At 49.8% G+C, this 25,703-nt stretch overlaps 1 protein-coding gene across 1 annotated transcript in view; it reads right to left on the bottom strand.

Annotated features, from left to right (window-relative positions):
* Nucleotides 1–25,703, bottom strand: part of GOLPH3 (golgi phosphoprotein 3) — an 88,688-nt gene that overhangs the window by 4,303 nt on the left and 58,682 nt on the right. The window contains exon 3 of the mRNA XM_033933392.1: nt 17,760–17,874. Within this exon, the coding sequence (XP_033789283.1) occupies nt 17,760–17,874 (115 nt within the window). The remainder of the gene's footprint in view (nt 1–17,759; nt 17,875–25,703) is intronic.

Below are 25,703 nucleotides of genomic sequence, written 5' to 3'. Positions count from 1 at the left end.
GTCCACTTTTGGGAATAGCAGGTTCTAGTCGAGGCCTTCCTCGAGGCTTCCAGTATTTCCTTGACTGATTGCGACACAGGGAGAGAAGTCAGGGGGAGAGAAACCAAGCATTCAGATGAAGAGACTGAAGATTTGGATGCAACAGCGAACCCTGGCTCTGGGATAGCAGAGAGGGAAACAGAGGCAGAGGTAGTGGATCTCTGGTACTGAGTTGAAGTAGAAGGAAAAACCAAGGCTGGCGTGGCCACTGAGGAGCAATCAAGATCATAGTGGCTCGCACTGGTTTGAGATGGACCAGCGTCCGCAGAATCAGAGGAAAAGGCGGAAACGCGTATAGAAACCTTCCCTCCCAATCTAGGAGGAAGGCGTCGGCCTCGAGGCGGTCCGGGGAGTACATCCGGGAGCAGAATTGAGGGAGTTTGTGGTTGAGGGGGGAGGCGAACAGATCTATCTGAGGAGTCCCCCACGTCTCGAACACCTGTCGTAAGGTTTGAGCGTGCAGCGACCACTCGTGTGAGTCTGTCTGCCAGGCAGTTTCGCTCTCCTTGTATGTACACCGCTCGAAGGAAGATGTTGTTGGAGATCGCCCACTTCCAGAGACGCAGGGCTTCCTGACAGAGGGCCCGAGACCCCGTCCCCCCTTGCTTGTTTACATAGTACATTGCTACCTGGTTGTCGGTTCGGATGAGAACCACCTGGTCGTGGAGCAGATGTTGAAAAGCCACAGCGGCGAGATAGATGGCCCGAAGCTCCAGCACGTTGATGTGGCAGCGGCGGTCCTCTGTTGACCACATCCCCTGAGTGCGTAGGCCATCCAGGTGAGCTCCCCAAGCGTACTCCGACGACTCCGTGGTGAGTACCTTGCTGTGTGGAGGGGCGAGAAAAAGTAAACCTTTGGATAGATTTGAAGAGTCGGCCCACCAGAGGAGCGATCGTTACAAGGAAGGAGTCACTGTCACGGGACGGTCGATTGGATCACGGTCCTGACGCCATTGGAAGGCCACGGTCCATTGAGGGATCCTCAGGTGGAGGCGAGCGAAGGGTATGACGTGGACGGTAGAGGCCATGTGGCCCAGAAGAGTCATCATCTGCCGAGCTGATACCGAGGTCAGCAGCGAAATCCTTCGGCTCAGACTTACTAACGCCTCTTGACGTGGAGGGGGAAGGAAGGAGCAGAGTCGAACCGTATCCAGCACGGCCCCGATGAACTGTAAGGACTGAGAGGGGCGCAGCTGGGATTTTGGGAAGTTTACCTCGAACCCCAGACCTTGAAGGTAAAGCACAGTTACTTACCGTAACAGGTGTTATCCAGGGACAGCAGGCAGATATTCTTAACGTATGGGTTACATCACTGACGGAGCCCCGGCACGGACCTTTTTAACTAGAAAGTTCTAGTTGGCCGCACCGCGCATGCGCGAGTGCCTTCCTGCCCGACGGAGGAGTGCGTGGTCCCCAGTTAAGATAAGCCAGCTAAGAAGCCAACCCGGGGAGGAGGGTGGGACGTAAGAATATCTGCCTGCTGTCCCTGGATAACACCTGTTGCGGTAAGTAACTGTGCTTTATCCCAGGACAAGCAGGCAGCATATTCTTAACGTATGGGTGATCTCCAAGCTAACAGAGATGGAGGAGGGATGGTTGGCCATTAGGAAAATAAATTTTGTAACACAGATTGGCCAAAGTGTCCATCCCGTCTGGAGAAGGCATCCAGACAGTAGTGAGTAGTGAACGTGTGAACTGAGGACCAAGTGGCAGCCTTGCAGATTTCCTCGATAGGTGTGGAGCGGAGGAAAGCCACAGAAGCAGCCATAGCTCTGACCCTGTGGGCCGTGACAGCACCTTCCAGAGAGAGACCGGCCCGAGCATAACAGAACGCAATGCAGGCAGCAAGCCAGTTGGAAAGCGTCCGTTTAGAGACAGGACGACCTAGACGGTTAGGATCGAAGGTCAGAAAGAGCTGAGGAGACGAGCGGTGAGCCCTGGTACGATCAAGGTAGTATGCAAGGGCACGCTTACAATCCAGCGAGTGTAACGCCTGTTCCCCAGGATGGGAATGGGGCTTAGGGAAGAAAACAGGCAATACAATGGACTGGTTGAGGTGGAAGTCCGAGACCACCTTAGGCAGAAATTTAGGATGGGTACGCAGAACCACCTTGTCATGGTGAAAAACAGTGAAAGGTGGGTCGGCAACCAGTGCATGCAGCTCACTAACCCTCCTGGCAGAGGTGATGGCAATGAGGAAAAGCACCTTCCACGTAAGAAATTTGAGTGAAGTTGTGGCAAGAGGCTCAAACGGAGGTTTCATGAGGGCTGATAGAACCACATTCAGGTCCCAGACGACTGGAGGAGGCTTCAGAGGTGGTTTGACATTGAAGAGGCCTCTCATGAACCGGGAAACCAGGGGATGAGCCGAAAGAGGTTTTCCGAGGATAGGCTCATGAAACGCAGTGATGGCACTGAGGTGGACTCTGATTGAGGTCGACTTGAGGCCAGCATCGGAGAGAGAGAGCAAATAGTCCAGTACAGTTTCCACCTCCAATAAGGTGTGAATGTGATGATGAAGGAGACACCAAGAGGAGAACTGGGTCCACTTCTGATGGTAACATTGGAGGGTGGCCGGTTTCCTGGAAGCATCCAAAATACGACGGACAGGCTGAGACAGATTCTCTAGAGAGGTCAGCCCGAGAGAAACCAAGCTGTCAGGTGGAGCGAGGACAGATTGGGATGTAGTAGAGACTGATGCTGCTGAGTAAGTAGAGTAGGAAACACAGGAAGAGGAATGGGCTCCCTGGAGTTGAGCTGAAGCAGGAGGGAGAACCAGTGTTGGCGAGGCCACCGAGGGGCGATGAGAATCATGGTGGCTCTGTCCCTGCAGAGTTTGAAGAGCGTCCGCAACATCAGAGGCAGTGGAGGAAAGGCATAGAGGAACCGATCCGTCCAGTCGAGCAGGAATGCATCCGGGGCCAGACGATGAGAAGAAAAGAGTCTGGAACAGAACTAGGGCAGCTGATGGTTGTGAGGAGCTGCAAAGAGGTCCACCTGAGGAGTGCCCCAGCGAGCAAAGATGGAGCGGAGTGTGGGAGGATCCAGAGTCCACTCGTGAGGTTGAAGGATGCGGCTGAGATTGTCGGCCAGGGAGTTCTGTTCGCCCTGGATATAGACAGTCTTGAGGAAGAGACTGTGGGTCGTGGCCCAGGTCCAGATGCGGATGGCCTCCTGACAGAGGAGGGGAGATCCGGTGCCGCCTTGCTTGTTTATGTAGTACATGGCGACTTGGTTGTCTGTGCACAGGAGCAGAACCTGAGGGTAGAGAAGGTGCTGGAAGGCCTTGAGAGCATAGAACATGGCCCTGAGTTCCAGGAAATTGATGTGATGTTGACGCTCCTGAGGGGTCCAGAGTCCCTGGGTGCGAAGATCTCCCAGGTGAGCTCCCCATGCATAAGGGGAGGCATCTGTGGTTATGATCATGGAGTGAGGGGGTAGATGAAAGAGTAGACCCCTGGAAAGATTGGAGGAGTTCAACCACCATTGAAGAGATTGCTGAAGAGACGATGTCACAGAGATGGGATGAGAAAGAGGATCGGTGGTCTGTGACCATTGGTTGGCAAGAGTTCACTGAGGTGTCCTGAGGTGGAGTCGCGCCAGAGGAAGTACGTGGACCGTCGAGGCCATGTGGCCCAGGAGGATCATCATCTGCCGAGCTGGAATGGAGTGATGAAGGAGCACCTGACGGCAGAGGTGGAGCAGAGTTCGATGGCGGTCGGAGGGGAGAAATGCCCTCATTAGAGTGGTGTCGAGAACTGCTCCAATGAACTGAAGTCGCTGTGTGGGAAGCAGATGCGACTTGGGGTAGTTGATCTCGAAACCCAAGAGATGGAGGAACGAGATGGTGTGATGAGTGGCTTGTAGTACAAGCGGAGACGTAGCTGCTTTCACCAGCCAATCGTCCAAGTAGGGGAACACCTGAAGGTCGTGAGACCTGAGGAAGGCCGCCACCACAATAAGGCACTTGGTGAACACTCTGGGCGATGATGCGAGGCCAAAGGGTAGCACTTTGTACTGATAGTGATGGTGCTGTATCTGGAACCGTAGGTAGCGACTTGAAGTCGGATGGATTGGGATGTGAGTGTAGGACTCCTTGAGGTCTAGGGAGCATAGCCAGTCGTGGTGGGAGAGAAGAGGGTAAAGCGTGGCTAGGGAGAGCATTCTGAACTTCTCTTTGACTAGACACTTGTTGAGGTCCCTGAGATCGAGGATGGGACGAAGGTCTCCTGTTTTCTTGGGGACCAGGAAGTAGCGGGAGTAGAATCCCTGACCCCTTTGGTCCGGAGGTACCTCTTCGATGGCATTGAGAAGAAGGAGGGATTGGACCTCCCTCAGGAGGAGGGGGGTTTGGGAGGAGTGAGAAGCAGACTCTATGGGAGGATGGTCTGGTGGAAGAGTCTGGAAGTTGAGAGAGTAGCCGTGGCGAATGATGGTGAGGACCCACTGGTCCGAAGTGATGACCTCCCAACGGCTGAGGAAAAGCTGAAGACGTCCTCCGATAGGTTGAGGGAGAGGCAGCGATGGTGGGAGAATGGCTATGCTCTGGAGAAAAGAGTCAAAAGGGTTGAGACGGCTTAGATGAAGGAGGAGGCTTGGCAGGTTGAGTCTGGTGGGCGAGCCTGAGTCTGATGTTGGTGGCGAGGATGGCGAGACTGTTGTTGAGGCGGGTTGAGAGGTCTGGCCGAGAACCTACGCTGGTAAGAAGACTGTTGTCTGTAGGGACGAGCAGGTGGAGTCTTCTTTTTAGGTTTGATCAGAGTGTCCCACCTGGTCTCATGTGCTGAGAGTTTCTGGGTTGTTGAGTCCAGGGACTCTCCGAAGAGTTCATCGCCCAGACAAGGTGCGTTAGCCAAGTGGTCCTGGTGGTTAATGTCGAGGTCAGAGACTCTCAGCCATGCCAAACGGCGCATGGCCACCGCCATGGCAGAGGCGCGAGAGGTCAGCTCGAATGAGTCGTAGATGGAGCGAACCATAAATTTCCTGAGTTGGAGGAGGCTGGAAATTTGTTGCTGGAACAGAGGGACCTTACGTTCAGGAAGATATTTCTGTAAGGAGGAGAGCTGTTGCACCAGAAGCTTCATGTAGAAGGAGAAGTGGAAGGTGTAGTTGTTGGCTCTATTGGCTACTTTGGGAATTTTGGAAAAGGCGCTTACCAAATTTATCCATGGTTTTTCCCTCTCTGCCAGGAGGGGTGGAGGCATATATGCTGGAACCTTGAGATTTTTTCAAAGTAGATTCCACCAGGAGGGACTCGTGGGGCAATTGAGGTTTGTCAAACCCTGGGATTGGGATAACCCGGTATAAGCTATCCAATTTACGTGGGGCTCCGGGAACAGTGAGGGGAGTCTCCCAGTTCTTATAGAAAGTTTCCCGTAAGATGTCGTGGACGGGCAACTTTAGAAATTCCTTGGGAGGTTGCTCAAAGTCTAGGGCATCGAGGAAAGCCTGAGACTTCTTAGAGTCGGACTCTAAGGGGATGGAAAGAGCTGCAGACATCTCCCTAAGGAATTTAGAGAAAGAGGATTGCTCAGGTTTGGAGACGATGTCGGTCATGGAGGGTTCTTCGTCGGTTGACGAAGCGTCCTCTTCGGTACTGTGAGGGGAGTCTTCCCACAAGTCTGGGTCCCTAACGTCGGGGTGCGTACGTTTGGACATCGGCGTGGAGGGCTCGGCATGGCGGGTCTTTGAGAGAGATTTGCCTGAGCGCACCGAGGCGGTACCGGGTGAGGAAGACCGATGTCGTTCCTGGGACCGGACAGGGTCGGCAGTAGCACGGGTATGCACTGTAGGTGTTTCGGCCAAGAGCACCGGCATGGAGGTATTAATCGGTACAGAGGGGGTCGACACCGATGGGACAGTGGGAGGCTCGGACCGGTCCTGTACCGGAAGGTGCGGTGCCAGCAACGCCGGCAACAGTTGTTGGAGTTGTTGTTGCAGCTGCTCCTGTAACTGTGTTTGGAGTATGGCTGCGATGCGATCATCCAGGGGAGGCACCGGTACCGTTTTTTTCTTCTTCGGTACCATAGGTGCCGCTCTACGCTCCGGCGATGAGGAGGCCGATGATGAGGCACTCACCGAGATTGGAGCGGAGCGTTTGCGGGGCCGGTGCGGTGCCGGAAGGGCCGGTGTCGCAACCGTGGCAGGAGGGCGCTCGAGGGAAGTGGAAGGCTTCTTAGCCGGCCCAACGACCCCGAGGAAGGGTCCGGTGGTGTCGACGTCGTCGGTGCCGACTTTTGGGGTGCCGTCGACGTCGCGGCAGGTTCCATGGCAGATCCGGTACCAAACAAAATATTTTGCTGGATCTGCCTATTTTTCAAAGTGCGCTTTTTAAGCGTAGCACAGCGGGTGCAGGTGTCAGCCCGATGCTCTGGACCCAGGCACTGGAGGCACCAATTGTGCGGGTCTGTGAGAGAGATCGGGCGTGCACACCGCTGGCACTTCTTAAAACCCGGTTGAGGGGGCATGAAGGGAAACACGGCCTCCGCAAAATCAAAGCCGGAGGCCTGTATGATGACAACAGGCCCCGCCGGGGCCGGCTCGAAAAAATAAAGAAAACTCGACGAGTTTTTTTTTTTTTTTATAGGAAAAATAAAGAAATCCAAAGGGAAAAAAAGAAGAAATTCGGAAAAAATACGCGAGCGGGAAGGCAAACTAAATGATTTCAACGGCCGTTGAAAAACATGCGACTTCTTCGCTCCGCGGAAATGAAGAAACTGGGGACCACGCACTCCTCCGTCGGGCAGGAAGCCACTCGCGCATGCGCGGTGCGGCCAACTAGAACTTTCTAGTTAAAAAGGTCCGTACCGGGGCTCCGTCGGTGATGTCACCCATACGTTAAGAATATGCTGCCTGCTTGTCCTGGGATAAATAATAGTCTGTCGGGTCGCTGAGATAACCCCCTCCCTGGACGGGGCTTTGATCAGCCAGTTGTCTAGGTAGGGGAATACCTGGAGGCCCTGCGCGCGTAAGGCAGCTGCGACCACCACGAGGCACTTCGTGAAGACTCGGGGTTACGACACCAGGCCAAAGGGGAGGACTCGGTATTGTAGGTGCAGGTCCCCCACCTGGAAGCGCAGGTACTTGCGGTGAGCGGGGTGCACTGGAACATGTGTGTAGGCTTCCTTCAGATCGAGGGAGCAGAGCCAATCGCCCTCGTCGATGAGAGGGTAGAGAATCGGTAGGGAAAGCATCTGGAACTTTTCCCGCACCAGAAATTTGTTGAGTCGCCTCAAGTCTAGAATTGGGCGCAGGTCTCCTGTCTTCTTTGGTACCAGGAAGTAACTGGAGTAGAACCCTTTCCCCCGTTGGTCGGGGGGAACCACCTCCACTGCCCGTAGGCGAAGCAGTTCTCGAGCTTCTGAGAGAAGGAGGGGTAACTGCGTTCGGTTGGGAGGGCACGCTCTTGGAGGGTTGTCTGGAGGGTTTTCCCGAAAGTTGAGAGAGTATCCTGATGAGATCACGCCAAGGACCCATGCGTCCGACGTGACTTGTTCCCAGCGCGGGTAGAAGGCTCTGAGGCATCCCCCGATGGGAAGGAGGCCTGGGGCTGTGGCGGAGGGGGCCAGCCCCCATCCGCTTATCCTGTCAAAAGGACGGGGATGGTTTGGCGGTCGCAGGCGGTTGGGACTTGGGCGGGGCCCGATGGGGAGCTTGCAGGCGTCTGGGTGGAGGCCGTGAGAAGGCAGGGGTAGACTTTTGAGGGTAGCGGCGAGGAGGGGCCCTGAACGGCCTGGACGTTGGCGGTTTTGGTTTTTGCCGAACGAGGGAGGCAAACGAGCGTTCGTGCTCTGAAAGGCGTTTCGTAGCTGCCTCGATAGTGTCATCAAAAAGTTCTTTGCCCACGCAGGGGAGGTTAGCCAACCGGTCCTGTAAGTTGGGGTCCATGTCGACGAGGCGTAACCAGGCTAGGCGGCGCATGGCGATAGCGAAGGCTGCCACTCTGGAGGAAAGTTCGAAGCCATCATAGGCTGCGTGAAATAAATGGAGGCGTAAGTTGGAGAAGACCTCCAGGAGCAGGTTAAAGGCTCCTTGGCGTGAGGCCGGCAGGTCGGTCGCAAAAGCTACCAACAGTCCAATGAGATGTTTCAAGTAGGACGTGAAGGTGAAAGTGTAACTTTGTACCCTAGAGGCCATCATAGAGTTCTGGTACAGTCTTCTGCCGAACTTGTCCAGGGTCCGGCCCTCTCGACCTGGGGGGACCGCCGCTGAGACCCGGGAGGGGTGAGCCTTTTTCAGGGAAGATTCTACCAACAGCGACTGGTGGGAGAGCTGTGGTTGCTCAAAACCTGGGTATAGTACTGTACGGTACTTGGACTCCATTTTGGAGGGGACAGCTGTTACCATATAGGGGGTCTCCAGGTTCCTGAAGAAAGCCTGTTGGAGTACCTGATTGGGCGGTAAGCGAAGGGACTCTCTGGGTGGCGACGGTAAATCTAGTTCCGCCAGGTACTCTTTAGAGTATCTTGAGTCGGACTGGAGGTCTAAGTCCAGAGCGTGGCCCATGTCCTGGACAAAGCGAGTGAAGGAGGGGCGAGACGTTCCCGGGGCCCCGTGCGGGGACGGTGAACGAGACCTCCGTCGGGCGGAGAAGGACGGGGAGGCTTCCCTCGAGTATCGAGGTTCATGCTCTGACCCGTGTCCGAGACCGGGGAAACACTGTGGCATTGTTCCGGGGTCGAGGACCTACGTCGTCTCGAGGAGCCCCTCTGAGACGATGCCGGGGTACGGGGTACCAATCGATGTCGAATCGGTGACCTCGACCCGGACTCCCTCGGCGAAAGCCTGGGACCTCGGCTCGGAGCCCTGGTCCGAGGGGGAGTTAGGAGGATGTGAGGGTTGGAGAGTGATAACTCAGTCACCTTCAGCGGTCCTGTACGGGGCGTCGGTGAACGGCCTCGTAGTGTGGGAGAACTCCGGGCCTTCTTAGAGGTACGGCGGTTTGAGGTTTCGGTCGTTTTAGCGCGACGGTTTGCCCCGCGGCGGTCCGAGGAGGGGAGGAATCAGAGGAGGATGGAATGCGGCGAAGCTGGCGCACTTTGCCCCGAGGTGGCTCGACGCGAGGCTCAGGCTGGTCCGGCACACGCGAGGTCGAGGTCGGGGCCGGTTGTAGATGGGCAAGTGCAGCGGACAGCTCCGACGAGATCATCGCCCGGAGCAGGTCCTGGAAAACGGGCACGGACAGCATCGAGGGCATGTCCGATGCCTCGGTGCACTCCACCGGGGCAACCTCGTATCTGAGTATTCCCGTGTGGTGGAGGCACGGCCCGAAGGCTTAGAAGGCTTCGCCGGGGCTGAAAGCATGGGGCTTCCACCATGCGTCGCCGGTGTCCCCGAGGCTGGCTTCTTCGCTGGTGCGGAACCTGAAGAAGGAAGAGGAGACTTACCCGGGGCCGAGGCTTTTTGCTGTCCCGAGGTCTTCGGGGTCGAGTCTCGAGGTGGTGCCGAGGTATTTGGGGCCGAGGTCAAGGCCGGGGCCAACCTCGAGACTGAGGTAGAGGGTTGGTCGGCGGTGAAAAGGTCCGCCATGCGGGCTTTTCTTCGACGAAGGGCCTGGTTCTGAAAAGTAGCGCACTGGGGGCAGGAGTCGGTTGGATGGGCAGCCCCCAGGCAGAGGATGCACTGGCGATGCAGGTCTGTGATGGAAAGAAGCCGCTCGCACCAGGTGCACTTTTTAAAGCCGGTCAAAGGCTGGGACATAGAAAAACAAAACTGGCTAAGGCCAAATTAGCCACGCGGCTGCGGCGACCCGGAAGCCTCCGGGTCGGTCAAAAAGAAGCAGAAACAGATAAAAAATTTAATAAAAAACGCGCACAGCGACTAAATCACTAAAACAAGAAAAAATCGCGGTGCTAGAAGGCAGTTGGGGCAGAGCCTAAAAATACACGTCTTCTAGGCTCGGCGGAAAAATTTGAACTGGAGACCACGAGGGGGAGATGCGCCCTCTAGTGGAGCAGGAAGGCACGCATGCGTGGAGCAGCAGAGCAAACTTTAAATCTTCAATCAAGTTTGCTTGAAAAAGCTGTCCACATCGGGGCTCCGTAGATGACGTCACCCACATGTGAGAATATCATGCCTGCTTGTCCTGGGATAAGGAATGCATCCTTAAGCGGTTCAAAAGGAGTTTTAGCAAGCCCCTTCAGCACAATATTAAGATTCCATATAGGTACAGGTTGTCGCAGAAGTGGCCTCAAGTGAAGTGCCCCCTGACAAATCTGGTCATATCTGAATGAGCTGTAAACGAACTGGAACCATTGTGCAGGAAAGGTACAGGAAAGGCCTGCCACTTATACCTTGAGGGAAGCCACCACCAGGCTTTTTTCGAGACCGGCCTGCAAGAAGGCTAAGTACTCTTCAATCTGTCCCTGAGCACAGGAATAGTGCCCTTGGACTGGAAAACAGCTAACGTCGTTCCTCTGCACAAAAAGGGTTGCAGGACAGAGGCTGCGAATTACAGACCGGTGAGTCTCACATCGGTAGTGAGTAAACTCATGGAAACACTCATCAAACGCAAATTAGACATGATACTAGAAGAGGAGGAACTACGCGATCCCCACCAACATGGATTCACCAAGGGTAGGTCCTGTCAATCCAATCTCATCAGTTTCTTTGACTGGGTAACAAGGAAACTAGATATGGGGGAATCCCTGGACGTCGTGTACTTGGACTTCAGCAAAGCCTTTGAAAGCGTCCCCCACCGCAGGCTATTGAGCAAGATGAAGTCGATGGGATTAGGTGAAACACTTACAGCATGGGTCCATGATTGGCTGAGTGGAAGACTTCAGAGGGTGGTGATTAATGGTACCATCTCTAAAACGTCGGAGGTGACCAGTGGGGTGCCACAGGGCTCGGTCTTGGGCCCGATCCTTTTCAACATATTCGTAAGAGACATGACTCAGGGGCTTCAAAGTCGACCACCATCTACTCACATCTAGACTCCACGACCTCGGAATCAGAGACACAGCCCTCCAATGGATCACCTCCTTCCTTCACCAAAGGACCCAAACCGTCCTACTAGGGACACATAAATCTAACCCTAAGCCTATCAAATATGGTGTTCCTCAAGGCGCCCTTCTATCCCCCCTCCTATTCAACCTCTACATCAAACCCGTCATCGATATAGCGCAAAAATATAAAATCAAAATCCACTCTTATGCAGATGACATCCAACTGCTCCTCCCCTTAGGCGAAAACCGACCATCCCAAATTGCTAACCTCAAACTCTGCCTCACTGACATGAAAACTTGGATGTCAAACAACAAGCTTCAACTTAACGCCTCCAAAACCGAACTCCTATGGATCAGAAACAAAAACACCAAATACCTACGACCTACACTAACATGGGATTCCACTCTACTAACGGCAGCAGATCAAGTTCGCAGCCTGGGAGTAACCCTAGACGGACACCTTTCCCTATCTGCCCACATATCCCAAGTAGTCTCCACCTCCTTCTACTACCTTCGCCAACTGAAAAGGATCAAACCCTACATCTCCACACCAGACCTCGCCCAACTCCTATACGCATATGTCCTCTCCAGAATGGATTATTGTAACTCCCTATTTAATGGACTAACCAAAAATAATATCAAACGCCTCCAACGGGTCCAAAATGCAGCCATCCGCCTCCTACACAACCTCAACTACCACGATTCCATCTCCTCGGCACTCCATGCTGAACACTGGCTCCCAATCAGCCAACGCTGTACTTTCAAAGCCCTGGCAATTGCCCACAAGAGAATTTATTCCACCACCCCCTCCTACATAAAATCCAAGCTACCCATCTACAACCCCACTCGCACCCTCCGCTCAAAGTCAGAGATACGCCTTTGCACCCCCCCCGGAAGATCCCTGCTCACAGAAACAGCCCACAAACGATCCTACAGCCACTTCATTCCTCACCTTTGGAACCAACTCCCCCCCCAACTTAGACAACAGAACTCATTATTAACTTTCAGGAAATCGGTAAAGACCCTCCTCTTCAACTAAAGATCTCCTCTGTCTTCTCCCCCCTTACACCCCCCTCCACCCTCCTATCTCCCCCCAAAAAACTCCAATATAACCCTCTCTTACTCTCTCCACCAACAAATTGTATCTAAACGCATATAACTTTCCTTAAACTAAACTACTGTATTTCCCCCTTCTCTCTTTCTGCTATACTCTCCCTGTACTTAATTCTCTCCAAATTCTTAAATCCAATGACTAAACCTGTTGTATTACTTATATGTCTATTTACTCTCCACTGTGTATGTTCATTTGTAGACCGTTCTGAGCTACTGGGAGGACGGGATAGAAATCCAAATAAATAAATAAATAAATAAATAAAATAGCATTATTCGCCGATGATGCCAAACTATGTAACATTGTGAGTAACGGCAGTCCGTTCGACAGCATAACGCAAGACCTGGTTTTATTGGAGCTTTGGTCCTCGACCTGGCAGCTTAGCTTCAACGCTAACAAATGCAAGGTCATGCACCTGGGCAACAATAATCCGTGCAGAACGTACACATTAAATGGTGAAACCTTAGCAAGGACTACAGCAGAACGGGATTTGGGGGTGATCATCAGTGAAGACATGAAAACGGCCAATCAAGTGGAGAAGGCCTCATCCAGGGCTAGGCAAATGCTGGGTTGTATCCGGAGAAGCTTTGTTAGTCGGAAGCCCGACGTCCTAATGCCCTTATACAGAACCATGGTGAGGCCTCATCTGGAGTACTGCGTACAATTCTGGAGGCCACATTACCGTAAAGATGTGCTGAGAGTCGAGTCGGTACAGCGAATGGCCACCAGGATGGTCTCGGGGCTTAAAGATCTATCATACGAAGAAAGGCTGAACGAATTGCAGCTATACTCTCTCGAAGAACGTAGGGAGAGAGGAGACATGATTGAGACGTTTAAGTATGTCACTGTCGTATCGAGGTAGAAGATGATATTTTCCTTCTTAAAGGACCCTCCGCCACAAGAGGACACCCGCTGAAAATTAAGGGCGGGAAGTTTCATGGCGACACCAGGAAATACTTCTTCACCGAAAGAGTGGTTGACAGCTGGAATAAGCTCCCAGTACAGATGATCGAGGCCAGCAGCGTGCCGGATTTTAAGAACAGATGGGATGCTCATGTCTGATCTCTACGAGGGAAAGGTCATCAGAGAGCGATTAAATAGGGGGGTGGGTCAGTGGTGTGGGCAGACTCGATGGGCCTCGGCCTTTTTCTGCCGTCACTTTCTATGTTTCTATGACTACTGGAATTGGAGCACACGATGGCTCCACCTGGTCTCTAGCACACCACTGCTAGAAAGCCTTCCAAGTTTGGGCATAAGCTGCCATAGTAGAGGGTTTGACGCAATCCGGTTCTGCGGAAATTGCTTCTTTTCCTCAGGCAGAAAACCCCTGAATAAGGGGTTTCAGGGCACTGAGGCCACCAAAAGGGTAGAACGCATGGTTCGCTTGCATAAAGAAAAAAACACTGTAGGGGCTCTGTTTTCTGCTATATGGGAGGAGTTGAAGAAAATGTGTGCGGTTTTCAGCAAGACCTGGTTCACGGGTACAGTTTGACCACCTGCTATACAGACTCCAGAATGGAGTGAATGTAACAGAAATAAAAATTCCAGTCATTCCAAGTCTGGCTCCTAGATCCTAAGAAACGTTGTCAAGCCCTGCATTAAAGGACCATTTGTTAAGCTGTGTTGAGCAGTTAATATGGGGTTTACTGGACAGTAGACAATAGTATGACACCAGTCGCAGCAAAAATCCAGCTTTAGCAGCCTAACACAGGAGCGGGCGGGAGATGAGCCCGACACTGGCCAGCTCTGAATGTATGTGAACAGTTTGGTACCAAGCATCATCATGACTGTCAATTGAACAGCAACACTTACCACCACCTCAGAAGTGATGGTAATCATTGGTACTAAATTTGGATTCAGGGGATGACTTGGGCAGCAACAGGAGACTGCTGCCTGGGACCCACTGTCCCACCAATGCTGACCCCTGGTTAAGTCCTAGGGAGAGATAACATTTGGTCACTGCATTACATGCATGTGTGCTGCCAGTCCAGGCATTTAGGCCCTGATTCTGTATAGGATGCCCGAGAGAGGTGTCCTATACAGAATCGGGCCTACACTAACCCCGATTCTGTAACTGGCGTCCATGTTACAGACGTTGGTAAAAGAATCGGGTTAGAGTAGAGGCGGCCACTACACTTATCACGGCAAGGGATAAGTATAACGACTACCTGTCCGATCGCCGGCAGGAGGGTGCTGAACCCTTCCTGCCGGAAAGCCGCCCCTGCCCCCCGAAACTGTAGATAGCCGGCAGGAAGGTGCCGTAACCCCCACCCCCCAAACTCCCAATTGCTGACAGGAGGGTGCCCAACCCCTTCTGCTGGAAAGCTGCCCCCCACCCCCCGAAACTGTAGATCACCGGCAGGAGGGTGCCGAATCCCTCCTGCCGGAACCCCCCCCATAACTCCCAATCGCCGGCAGGAGGGTGCCCAATCCTTCCTGCCGGAAAGCCGGACCCCCCCATGCTAATGACCCCTGATGACTCCCCTAACCTCCCCCCCCACAACTAACCTTTAAATATTGGCCGGCTGGATGGGTCTTGCTGCCGTCCAGCCGACAGGCCCGCCTCATCGAAATGAGATGAGCCCGCCCCTTCCCTGCCCAGGCTCTAGAAGCCTGGACCAATCAGGCCTTAGGCATAGCGGGTCCGCCCATCCCCACTAACCCTAAGGTGTGATTGGCGGCCTGCCTGGGGAGCATTTTTTTAAAAAAACGTGAATCCCGATTGGCTGATTAGACAGCTGTAGGACGCCTACAGCTGCCTAAAATCGGGAGGGCACTTTGCAGAATTAGGGCCTTAATGTCTAGCCAGGTGTTAAATGTGTGCCCTGCATGTCTACTGCATTTACTGTACACTAATTTTTGCATTAAGTGTGTAGTAGGTATAAAAACAAAAAATCCCACACATCAGAAGAACAAGAAAGTTTAGTGAGGCATCTGAAGCCTCTCTCTAGTTCTGCCAACTATGAACTTTATAACAGCAAAGACTGGTTTACATGGTCCATGTAGAGAACAAGAATTCAAGTCCAGGATATATAACCTAACATAACTCTTTATTTATATACTGCAAGTGCCTTTCGGTTCAAGGTGAATAAGAGAATAAAATTTGGACATAATATTTGAATGGATTTACTTTGGGTTTTGGAAAAGAATCACAGTTTAATTTAAAGACATTCCAGCCTGTGAAAAAGGAAGAATTTATGTTTAACGCATGTCTCATGAAAGCAATATACTGTATTTTTAGCTCTATAAGATGCACCTTTTCCCCCCAAAAAAGTGGGTGGAAATAAGGATGCATCTTATGAAGCAAATGTAATCTCCCCCTTCCCCCTCCCCCCCCCCGGTACCTTCTAAACTGTATGGAGAGAGTCTACCGACGTTTTTGGGGCCTGCACGGGCCAAGGGTAACAGTGAGACCGCAGCTCGAGCTGCTGTGTTGGTCCATGTGCGCTCTGGCTGGGGGAAGCACCCAGTCGGTAGTGCCAGTCAGCGGGTGTGGCTGTGAAGTACCTGAGGGGAGGGTCAGCCCGAGTCAAAGCCTCTGCCGCCGAGAAGGGCTGCTGCATGGAGCTCAGCACTGGGAAGAAGGGCTGCCCGAGTCGGAGTCTGTGCCGCTGAGAAAGGCTGTTGCGAGGAGATTAGCGCCAGGAAGAAAGGCTGCCTGAGTTGGAGCCTCTGCCGCCGAGGGCTCCTGTGAGGAGCTCAGGGCCGGGAAGAGCAGTGCACTGCCACCGCTGAAGCATGCTGCTCGCACAGATGGCCGATCCCTGGCCCAACATGCTGCTGGTCCAGCATGACCCAGAGAATGGACAGATTGGATGAAACTCAAGCCTCTTCCTGAACCCAGCACAGACAGCAATGTCGACCAAGAGCACTATGTTTTCCTGGATGATCTCCCGTGTTTGGTGTAAGTATGGCCTACAATAGCAGCACAAGTGTATCCATTGTTCCCTGACCATATTTTCAGCCCTTTTACCTTCTTTTTAGAGTTCTGAGGTGGTTTGCACTTAGGTGGGCACTTCTAGGACTTTGCTCTGTTTTACTTACAGGTTGAAGATTTTTAAATGAGCCTGTCGCAGCCTACCACTAGACCACCAGAGGGGGCAGGGTACAGGGCAGGGCGAGGGGCTGGGTGTAGAGCCTTGCAGGGCAAGGAGGGAAGGGGGCTGTATGCAGAGCCTGCTAGGGAAGGGAGGATAGGGTACAGAGCCTGGCAAGGAGTGAGGGGTTGAGTGCAGAGCCTGGCAGGGAGTGAGGGGGGCTGGGTGCAGAGCCTGGAATATATTAGTACATAATTTGGTTCAGAATGGTTTTTTTCTTGTTTTCCTCCTCTAAATCTAGCACCGTCTTATGGTCAGGAGCATCTTATGGAATGAAAAATATGGTAAGTAACAAGATCAGCACACCAACGGAAATTATATCAGATAAAAGTGTTCAAGATTTAAAATAGTTATGAAGTTCTTGGGTGTGATGGCATATGGAGAATTAACCTTTTGAAAAGAGGTATGCTGATATTGAGAACATTCACATCACATATTTTATTGATTCTCATGTGGTTTTAGAGAATTAATAGCCTTTATGCGAGTAGGTATTAGGAGAGATAAATGGAAGAGATTTGAGGAATGGGTGGTTATTACAGAGGAGGGTAGTGGAGAAAGGAAGTCAAGCTGCAGGTCACAGGAAAAACAGGCACACAGGGGAGGAGAAGAAAGGGATCAATAATTCATTCATACTTCCAAAGCCCCTCCAATCCCCCTAAGCCATCCTTCCCTTCTGATTCTCTTAATTATGCTCTTTTTCTGCTGCTCAGGGCTGTTGCATTATGCTTTGAACCATGTAGTTCAATGGTGAACTGCATGGTTCAAAATGCATCTCAACACATTTATGACATAGCTACACTGCCACTATTCTTGCATGGTCTCAAACTCGCGGCCCGGGGGCCACATGCGGCCCGCCAAGGTGCTATTTTGCAGCCCACGGTCTGTACTAGTGCTGCCCACTCTTTGTAGCATCCTCCAGCTTCCCTCCTGGCCTCCCGCTCTTACCTTCAGATAATTACTGCTACCTGCAGAGAAGATTGCCGGGGCTGTAGCGATCCTTTCAGGCAGCCGTCATCCTCGGCAGTACGTTTCCTCTGCTGCGATCCTGCCCCTGATGTCAGAGAAGGGGCGGGACCACGGCAGAAGGAACGTGCTGTGGAGGCCGCCTGTAAGGAACGCTACAGCACCGGTGATCCTCTCTGTAGGCTGCAGTAATTAGCTGAAACTAAGACTGGGAGGCCAGGGGGAAGCTGGAGGACGCTGCAAAGAAGGGAGAACATGCAGGACTTTTTTTTTGGGGGGGGGGTAAAGATTTATAAACTATAAAAGAGTTTTACCTTATGCAAAATTGTCATTTCTTTAATAAGACTAACTATTTTTTCTGCGGCCCTCCAAGTACCTACAAAGCCAAAATGTGGCCCTGCAAAGGGTTTGAGTTTGAGACCACTGGTTTAAGCCATATTCAGTTTTAGATGGTGGTGAAATATCCAGATGGCAATATCTGACAGGCAGGCTGAGACTGATTCCCATAGAGATATATGGGGTAGAGACATCCACTTAAACTGAATAAACTTGGAGTATAAAGCAAAATCTTCTAACATGAATATTTCAAGTCTGATCTCTCACCACTAAGTAGCTCAATCCAATTCTGTACAGTTTCTGGAGGCTGAGTTTCCTTAATGTGCTTTAGAGCTTCATCGAGTAGAACATCCCCTGTTGGTGCATCAGATTTGCAAATTACCTAGTAAAATAGAATTCATTCAGAAAACCACATTTAGATATTACATTCAGGAGGTAATTTTAGAACCTGCAGTTGCAGTTTCCATACATAGCGGATTTGTATGCAAAATAAGAAGTTTATAAAAATAGTAATTTTAGATAAGGCATGCTGCTGTATAAAAATGAGGTGCAAATGTGGTATATTTGATAATATTCAGTAATAGCAAAATGTAGGTTATGGATGACAATGAGTAGGTACAAATGCTGACAGTAAAGTCAGCATTTGTACCTACTCATTGTCATCCATAACCCGTCACTAATTCTTCTTTGGAACTTAGATAAGTACTTGATGGGGAAGATTTGTGCACTTGCAAATGCTAAGTCTACCTCCCTGGAAGCAACACATACCTTTTTGAGGAAGGTTACCCAATTCAAGTTTATAACAGACATCACATATGCAAAGTGTTAACTGTTGTTAGTCGCATGTATAACTATTAGACACTAAAGTTACTGTTAAGTGAATGTATAATTGCTAGATGCATGTACAACAATTTAGTCATATATGTTAGTCGCATGTATTAGTTGCATCTGACCAACCGCACGAATCAACTGCAAGTGACACATTAATCAGTCACAGGAATAACCATTAGAAACACGGGCAATTATTAGTTGCTACTACCCGGACATCCTTAGAACTAATCCCTCCTAGATCAGCTACCCAGGACTCCTTGAGCATTTTCTTCTTCCGGGTCACAATAAATTAAAACAAAAAACAACAACAAAACTTCAGCCACCCAATTTAATTCAATAATCCAGAATCGTACCCCTCTATCCAACCACTTATTCACAAATCAAGAATTCTAGGGAAACAAAACATCCCCTGCTCCAGGACATCAGGAATATTCAAACTACCACCCAATCATGAATCTCCTACTAATCCTACTGATCTACCTAATATGCGGTAACATCAAAGACATTCACTCTCTCTACCCTCAACTACAATCCATCCACCACCCAATTCTATCCTTCCCCCACACCACCAACCTGCAAGAAGACACTACAAATCATATTAATATTGTCTCAAATAAAAAAAAGACACCACCATACCCTTAAAAAAATAACAAGGGAAATAAAAACCATCAAAACCACTAACTCAACAGTAGATGCAGCAACCACCTCCATCCCATGCGCATATCTTAATACCAGATCTGTTAGAAATAAGGCATTCCTCATAAATGACTGGATCACCAGCAAACAAATAACTTGCCTCTTTCTAACTGAAACTTGGTTACTGTCTGAAGATGATCCTATTATTTCTGATCTTCTACCAAGCAATTTCAAAATCCTTACGTTAAACCGCACAGGCAAAAAAGGAGGAGGATTAGCCATAATCCTTAAAGAAGGATTCGAGTTCGAACTTCTGGATTCTAAAATGACCGACAACCTAGAAATCCTAGCCTGTAAAATCAATAATACCCAGCTAGAAGAATCCTTATCCAGCATTCTATTCTACACCCCGCCTAAAAGATGGCCCAAAGCCATAGAACCCGAATTCGTCCTGCACAATTCCATTAACTCCAACTACAACATCATCATAGGGGACATAAATTTACACCTAGATGAAGAGAACAACACAGACACAATAGAGCTTAAAAACTTCCTAACCCTACTAAACTACAACATCCCCGTACCCACACAAACTCACGAAAAAGGCCATCATTTAGACCTGGTTGCCATGTCCACAAAGGAAAACCTTAACCCAATCATCTCACTGACTGAAGGCACCTGGCATCACGACATCTGGTCCAACCACTTCACCTACTATTTTAAGCTGATCTGGTCGCACCGAAAATCTAAAAAACGTCCGATGATAAAAAAAAGAACATCAAACAAGAGGCTATATTAATCCAGAAGAATACTGGTCAGAATACGGACCGCAGACAGTAATAGAGGAAGGAATAGACTTCTGGGACCACTGGAATACAACCAGAACATCCATCCTAGATAAAATCGCCCCCATACATAAAAGCAAAAACAATGCAAACAAATACAATAAATGGTTCGACGCCGAACTATTAAAAACGAAACAAACAGCTAGGCGACTAGAAAGAATTTGGAATAAAACAGAAGAACAGACAGACCGCAACATTTGGAGAGCCTACATAAAGACCTACAAACAAATGATAAAAGACAAACGCAAAATTAACCTATCCTGCAAAGATTCACAAGGAATTAATACAAAAGAATTATTTAACATAGTCACAAACCTATTTGACACCACCTGCCACACCACACCCGAGCATAATATGAAGTTACCCACCGCGAATGACCTAGCTCTCTATTTTGATTCCAAAATTAAAAACCTAAAAAATAATTGTAGAAGCATTAACGATGTAACAATCATCCCCAGCAACAACCAAATGGCTAACTCACACGACAATGAAATACCTACAGACATGACCTGGAGTTCCTTTCTAGATCCAGAATGGAATACCTACACCAAACTCTACAACAAATACTCTAAATCTCACTGCATCCTAGATATCTGCCCCCCGGAGATTATGAAAACGGCACCACCAGAATTCAAAATATCACTATTACACTACCTATCCCACAACCTAAAAAAATGGGAGTTTCCTCACTAACAACAGCCACATAATAATAATCCCCATCCCAAAAAATAGAAAAGAATCCCCAGCGCTAATAACCAACTACAGACCAATAGCATCCATCCCATTCATTGTTAAAATCATGGAAGGACTAGTACACACCCAACTAATGGACTACCTTAACCAATTCTCTCTCCTGCATGAAACTCAATCCGGCTTTAGACCCCTATTCAGTACGGAGACAGTAATCACTGCCATCCTAGACTATCTGCGCCTATTATTTAGCAAGGGCCTCAACGTCCTGATCATGCAATTCGACATGAGCTCTGCTTTCGACCTAGTAGACCATGAGAAAATGATGCAATGCTTTGACGCCATTGGTATCAGAGCTGAGGTACTAAACTGGTTTCGTGGCTTCCTCACATCCCGTTCTTACCAGGTACGCTTTAACAACGATCACTCCGACACCTGGAGCAACTCATCCAGAGTGCCACAAGGGTCACCGCTATCCCTACTGCTTTTCAATATCTACATGTCCTCTTTAGGTGTGAAACTAACCCAACTAGAAATAAAACTATTCAGCTACGCAGACGACTTTACGATCATCATCCCATTCGCCAACTCTATCTCGGAAACCATTCCCAAAGCATCCGATGCCATAAACGAGATGGAACAATGGATGACAGACTTTAAACTCAAACTCAACCCAGAAAAAACAAAATTATTCGTTGCCTTCCCTCACCCACTTGACAATAAAACCCCATTATGCATCAATAAAATAATAATAATAATAATAATAATAACTTTATTCTTGTATACCGCATTACCATGGAAGTTCTATGCGGTTAACAGAAGAAGAGACTGTACAATTACAGCAAAGTTACAATTTCGTTAATGTTACATTAACATTTTAGACAATGCATTTTTCAATCAAGTTAAATTTACATTTACGGAGAAGTTAATTTTTGCAGGTAGGTAATATATTCGGAGTAGTTATGTTTGCTATGAGTTACATACAGCAGTGTTACAAATAGAAGTATTACATACTGCGGTAAAGAGTCTGGGGGAGAGTTGAGGTCAGAGGGGGAGGAGGGAGGAGAGCAGAACATTCAGAGAAATTTGTCAAAAAGGTAGGTTTTAGTTAACTTCCTGAAGGTTTGATAGGGGGGGGGAATTGGAGATGACAGTGGAGAGGCATTTGTTCCATTTGCCTGCTTGGAATGCTAGGGATCGGTCGAGGAATTTTTTGTAGAGGCAGCCCTTCGGGGAGGGAAAAGAAAACAGGTAGGTATTTCGAGTACGAGAGGGGCCTGCAATTTCAAGGTGCTCAGATAGGTAAATTGGTGAAGAGCCTGCTAAGGTTTTGAAGCAGAGGCAGGCGAATTTAAAGATGATTCTTGCCTCCACCGGCAGCCAGTGGAGTTTGGTGTAATAGGGGCTGACGTGGTCATATTTTTTGAGGCCGAAAATGAGGCGGACAGCGGCATTTTGTACTATTCTAAGACGTTTGATGGTGTTTTTATAGGCTCCCAGGTATATGATATTACAGTAGTCCAGTATTCTTAGGATTAGTGATTGGACCAGTAAACAGAAGGAGAGGTGGTCAAAGTGGTGTTTGATGGTGCGAAGTTTCCAGAGGGAACAGAAGCATTTTTTGACCTGGGCACTGGTGTGGGCTTCGAAGGTCAAGCTTCTATCTAGGATGACTCCGAGTATTTTTATGGTGGGGTTAATGGGGTATTCTAGGCCGTTCAGTTTCAGGGAAGTGTTTGTATTTTATGGGTAGGGCTTGCCAGGAAGATTTTGGTTTTTTCTGTGTTTAATTTTAATTTAAATTGTGAGGTCCATTGTTCTAGCTTGGTGAGGATAGAGGAGGTGAGTTGTTCCGTCTGTTGAGTGAAAGAAGTTAGGGGGATGATAATGGTGATGTCGTCAGCGTATATGAATGATTTAAGGTTTAGGTCGGCTAGTATCCGTGCTAGAGGGGCCAAGTAAATGTTGAAAAGGGAGGGGGATAATGGGGAGCCTTGTGGGACTCCGCAGGGGTTATGCCATTGATGGGAGAAGGTTCCGTTGCTGTGGACCTGATAAGTGCGGTTAGTTAGGAAGCTTGAGAACCAGTTAAGTACTTGGCCGGAGATGCCGATGGAGTCGAGGCAGCGGAGCATGATGTCGTGGTCGACCAGATCGAAAGCGCTGCTTAGGTCGAATTGGAGTACTAGGGCGCTTTTGCCCAGTGAGAATAGGTGGAGGAGGTAATTGATTAGAGCAGCTATGACCGTTTCTGTGCTGTGGTTTGAGCGGAAGCCGGATTGAGAATCATGAAAGATGTTGAACTTTTCTAGGTAGTTCGTGAGGTCATGGTTAATGAGGCCTTCCATGAGTTTCTGGAAGAGTGGTATGTTAGCGATGGGTCTATAGTTAGCGGCGGAGGAGATGGGTTCTTTGTTGTTTTTGAGAATGTGTCTGAGTTCAGTCGGGAAGAGACCAGTGGACAGGCATAGTGTGACTCAATTGAAGAGCGGCTTTGAATTGGGGGGGGGGGGGATTTAATGATGGCAGGTGGGCAGTTGTCTAACAGGCAGTTGGAGTTGGCGTATTTTGAGAAGAGTTTGAGAAAAAGGCTCCAGTCTGGGCTTTCGAAGGAGCTCCAGGTCATGTCGGCCCTTGAACCTGTTGTGTCTATTGCTGGAAGGTTGAATATTGTCTCAGTGTTGGGAGTTGTAAGAGATGATTTTAAGGTTTGGATTTTGTTGGCAAAGTGGTCAGCTAGGATTGTTGCGGGGGGCGGGTTCTGAGCTGGTCTGTTTGTATGAATCGGTGTCTAGAAGGGAATTAACTAATCTGAAAAGTGCTTTACTGTTTAGAGAAGGGGTGTTGATGAGTTGGGAGTAATATTTGCTGTGTTTTTTCGGCAATTAATTTTTTGTATTCGTTGACTTTTGGTCGCCAGATAAGTCTATCATTGTCGGTCCCTGATTTACGCCATGTTCTTTCTAGTTTCCTTACTTCGCGTTTTAAGGCTGAGAGATCCGCATCAAACCATTTATTTGGGGGCCGAGGGGTTTTCTTGCGAAGTTTTAGGGGGGCGATGGTATTGAGGTCTTGGTTGCTGAAGTTTTTCCAGTCAAGGTGGAAGTTGGGGTTGGGGTCGGAGTTAGGAGTGAGGGTGTAATGAGACCAGAAATCTACTGGATTGATTTTTTCTCTTGTCCAGGTCATCGTCTTTGTTTGGTTATGTGTGTTTCCTGTCTGGTTGTTTTTTGAACCAGGATAGTTCAAAATGACATAGGAGGTGGTCGGACCAGGGGGTATTAGACCAATTTTGTTTTGTGAGATTTATGTTGGGAGTAGTGGGGGAGTTAGAAAGGAAGGTGACCATGTCAAGCTGGTGTCCTTTATTGTGTGTTATGGTAAGGGGGTGGCTTGGTGAAGCCTATTGAAGTGAGGAAGGAGTATAGGTCTGCAAGAGTGGGGTTTTCTTCTTGCTCAAGGTGAAGGTTGATGTCTCCCGCTAGGAGAATTCAGCTGCCAGCTGCCGAATTCAAGAGAAGGAATTCATAGTAGTCTTCTTTTGCTAGGTTCCATTTATTAGGGGGAATGTAGAATAGTGTGACGATGAGGTTATCAATGAGGTCGGTTTTGGAGATTTTGCAGGTGAGGATTTCTAGGTCATTGGTTAATTTGGAATCTAGGATTTGGAAGTGAAGGTGGTCGCGTAGTATGATGGCCAGGCCACCTCCCCTTTTGGAGTTTCTTGAGAGGGGGATAATTTTGTAGTGTGGTGGGAGAATGTCCGCTATGATGGCATCCTGGTCGGAAATGAGCCAAGTTTCAGTTAGGAGTCTAGGTGGGTTTCTTCAAGCCAATCTTTGAAGAGTTGGGCTTTATTTCTGACCGAGCGGATGTTCAGGTAGGCACCAGGAAGAATGGATTGTTCTAAGGGGGGCGAGGGTTCCGTGAGTTGTAAATTTTTTAGGGATCGTTTTTTGTTGGTCTGGGTGGGTGGCAGGTGGTGTGGATTACAGGGATGGGAAAGGGACCTGTTTCTGTGACATCCTGAACGTGCCGGTGGGATCGGGGGAGTTTGTCGGGTCCCGGGATTCTAGTCCATGCGATGTAAATAGGTATAGGTTCGAAGGCTAAAGCTTTAGAGATCCAGCCTCTTGTGGTAAGCAGGTAAAGAAGGAGGAAGGCAATGAGTTTGTGAGTAGGGCTAGACATGTTTGGTGATAGGTAGGATGGCGAGGGGGGCTGGGCAGGGAGAGGGGTGAGGGCAGACTGGAGGTGCAGGGAGTGTTAAGAAAGACAATGAACAGGTCTACAAGATGGAATATTGGTCTAGGCAATCAAGATTAAAGGCATGAGCAGTTGTACAATATAAATCAAAAGCAGAAATAGTATAAAGGCAAGAACAAGTAAGAGTCCTGGGCATTAACAATTATAGATCTATAAGGTTTAAAGGAAGGTGCTTTGGTCCGAGTGGCCGCAAGTAAGAGGCAAGGAATAGGGTGCTTGGCCCTAAGGAATTAGGGGCGAGGAGCTTGGAGTCGGCCCTTGGTGTTTTTTTTTTTTTGAATGTGAGGAAATAGGCCTGAGAGACCGGCTTAGGAGGGCAGGGGCTAACCGCCGACCGCGTGGGCTCCTCCGGTGCAGTGAAGGGGGACGACTCGATCTCCCTTCCCCTTCACTGTGCTGAGAGTGAAAATTTAAACGAAAGGTCTGGTCTGCTGTGCTCCTAAAAGGGCTGAAAGGCAGGCCAGATGAAGAGCCGGCCAACCGCCGACCGCGTGGGCTCCTCCAGTGCAGTGAAGGGGGACGACTCGATCTCCCTTCCCCTTCACTGTGCTGAGAGTGAAAATTTAAGCGAAAGGTCTGGTCTGCTGTGCCCCTAAAAGGGCTGAAAGGCAGGCCAGATGAAGAGCCGGCCAACCGCCGACCGCGTGGGCTCCTCCAGTGCAGTGAAGGGGGACGACTCGATCTCCCTTCCCCTTCACTGTGCTGAGAGTGAAAATTTAAACGAAAAGGTCTGGTCTGCTGTGCCCCTAAAAGGGCTGAAAGGCAGGCCAAATGAAGAGACGGCCAACCGCCGACCGCGTGGGCTCCTCCGGTGCAGTGAATGGGGACGACTCGATCTCCCTTCCCCTTCACTGTGCTGAGAGTGAAAATTTAAACGAAAGGTCTGGTCTGCTGTGCCCCTAAAAGGGCTGAAAGGCAGGCCAGATGAAGAGCCGGCCAACCG

The sequence above is a fragment of the Geotrypetes seraphini genome, chromosome 1 (genome assembly GCF_902459505.1).
Source record: "Geotrypetes seraphini chromosome 1, aGeoSer1.1, whole genome shotgun sequence".
Classification (NCBI taxonomy): Eukaryota; Metazoa; Chordata; class Amphibia; order Gymnophiona; family Dermophiidae; genus Geotrypetes; species Geotrypetes seraphini.
The sequence above is the reverse complement of the archived record's forward strand: the minus strand, read 5'-3'. Positions and strand labels throughout refer to the sequence as shown.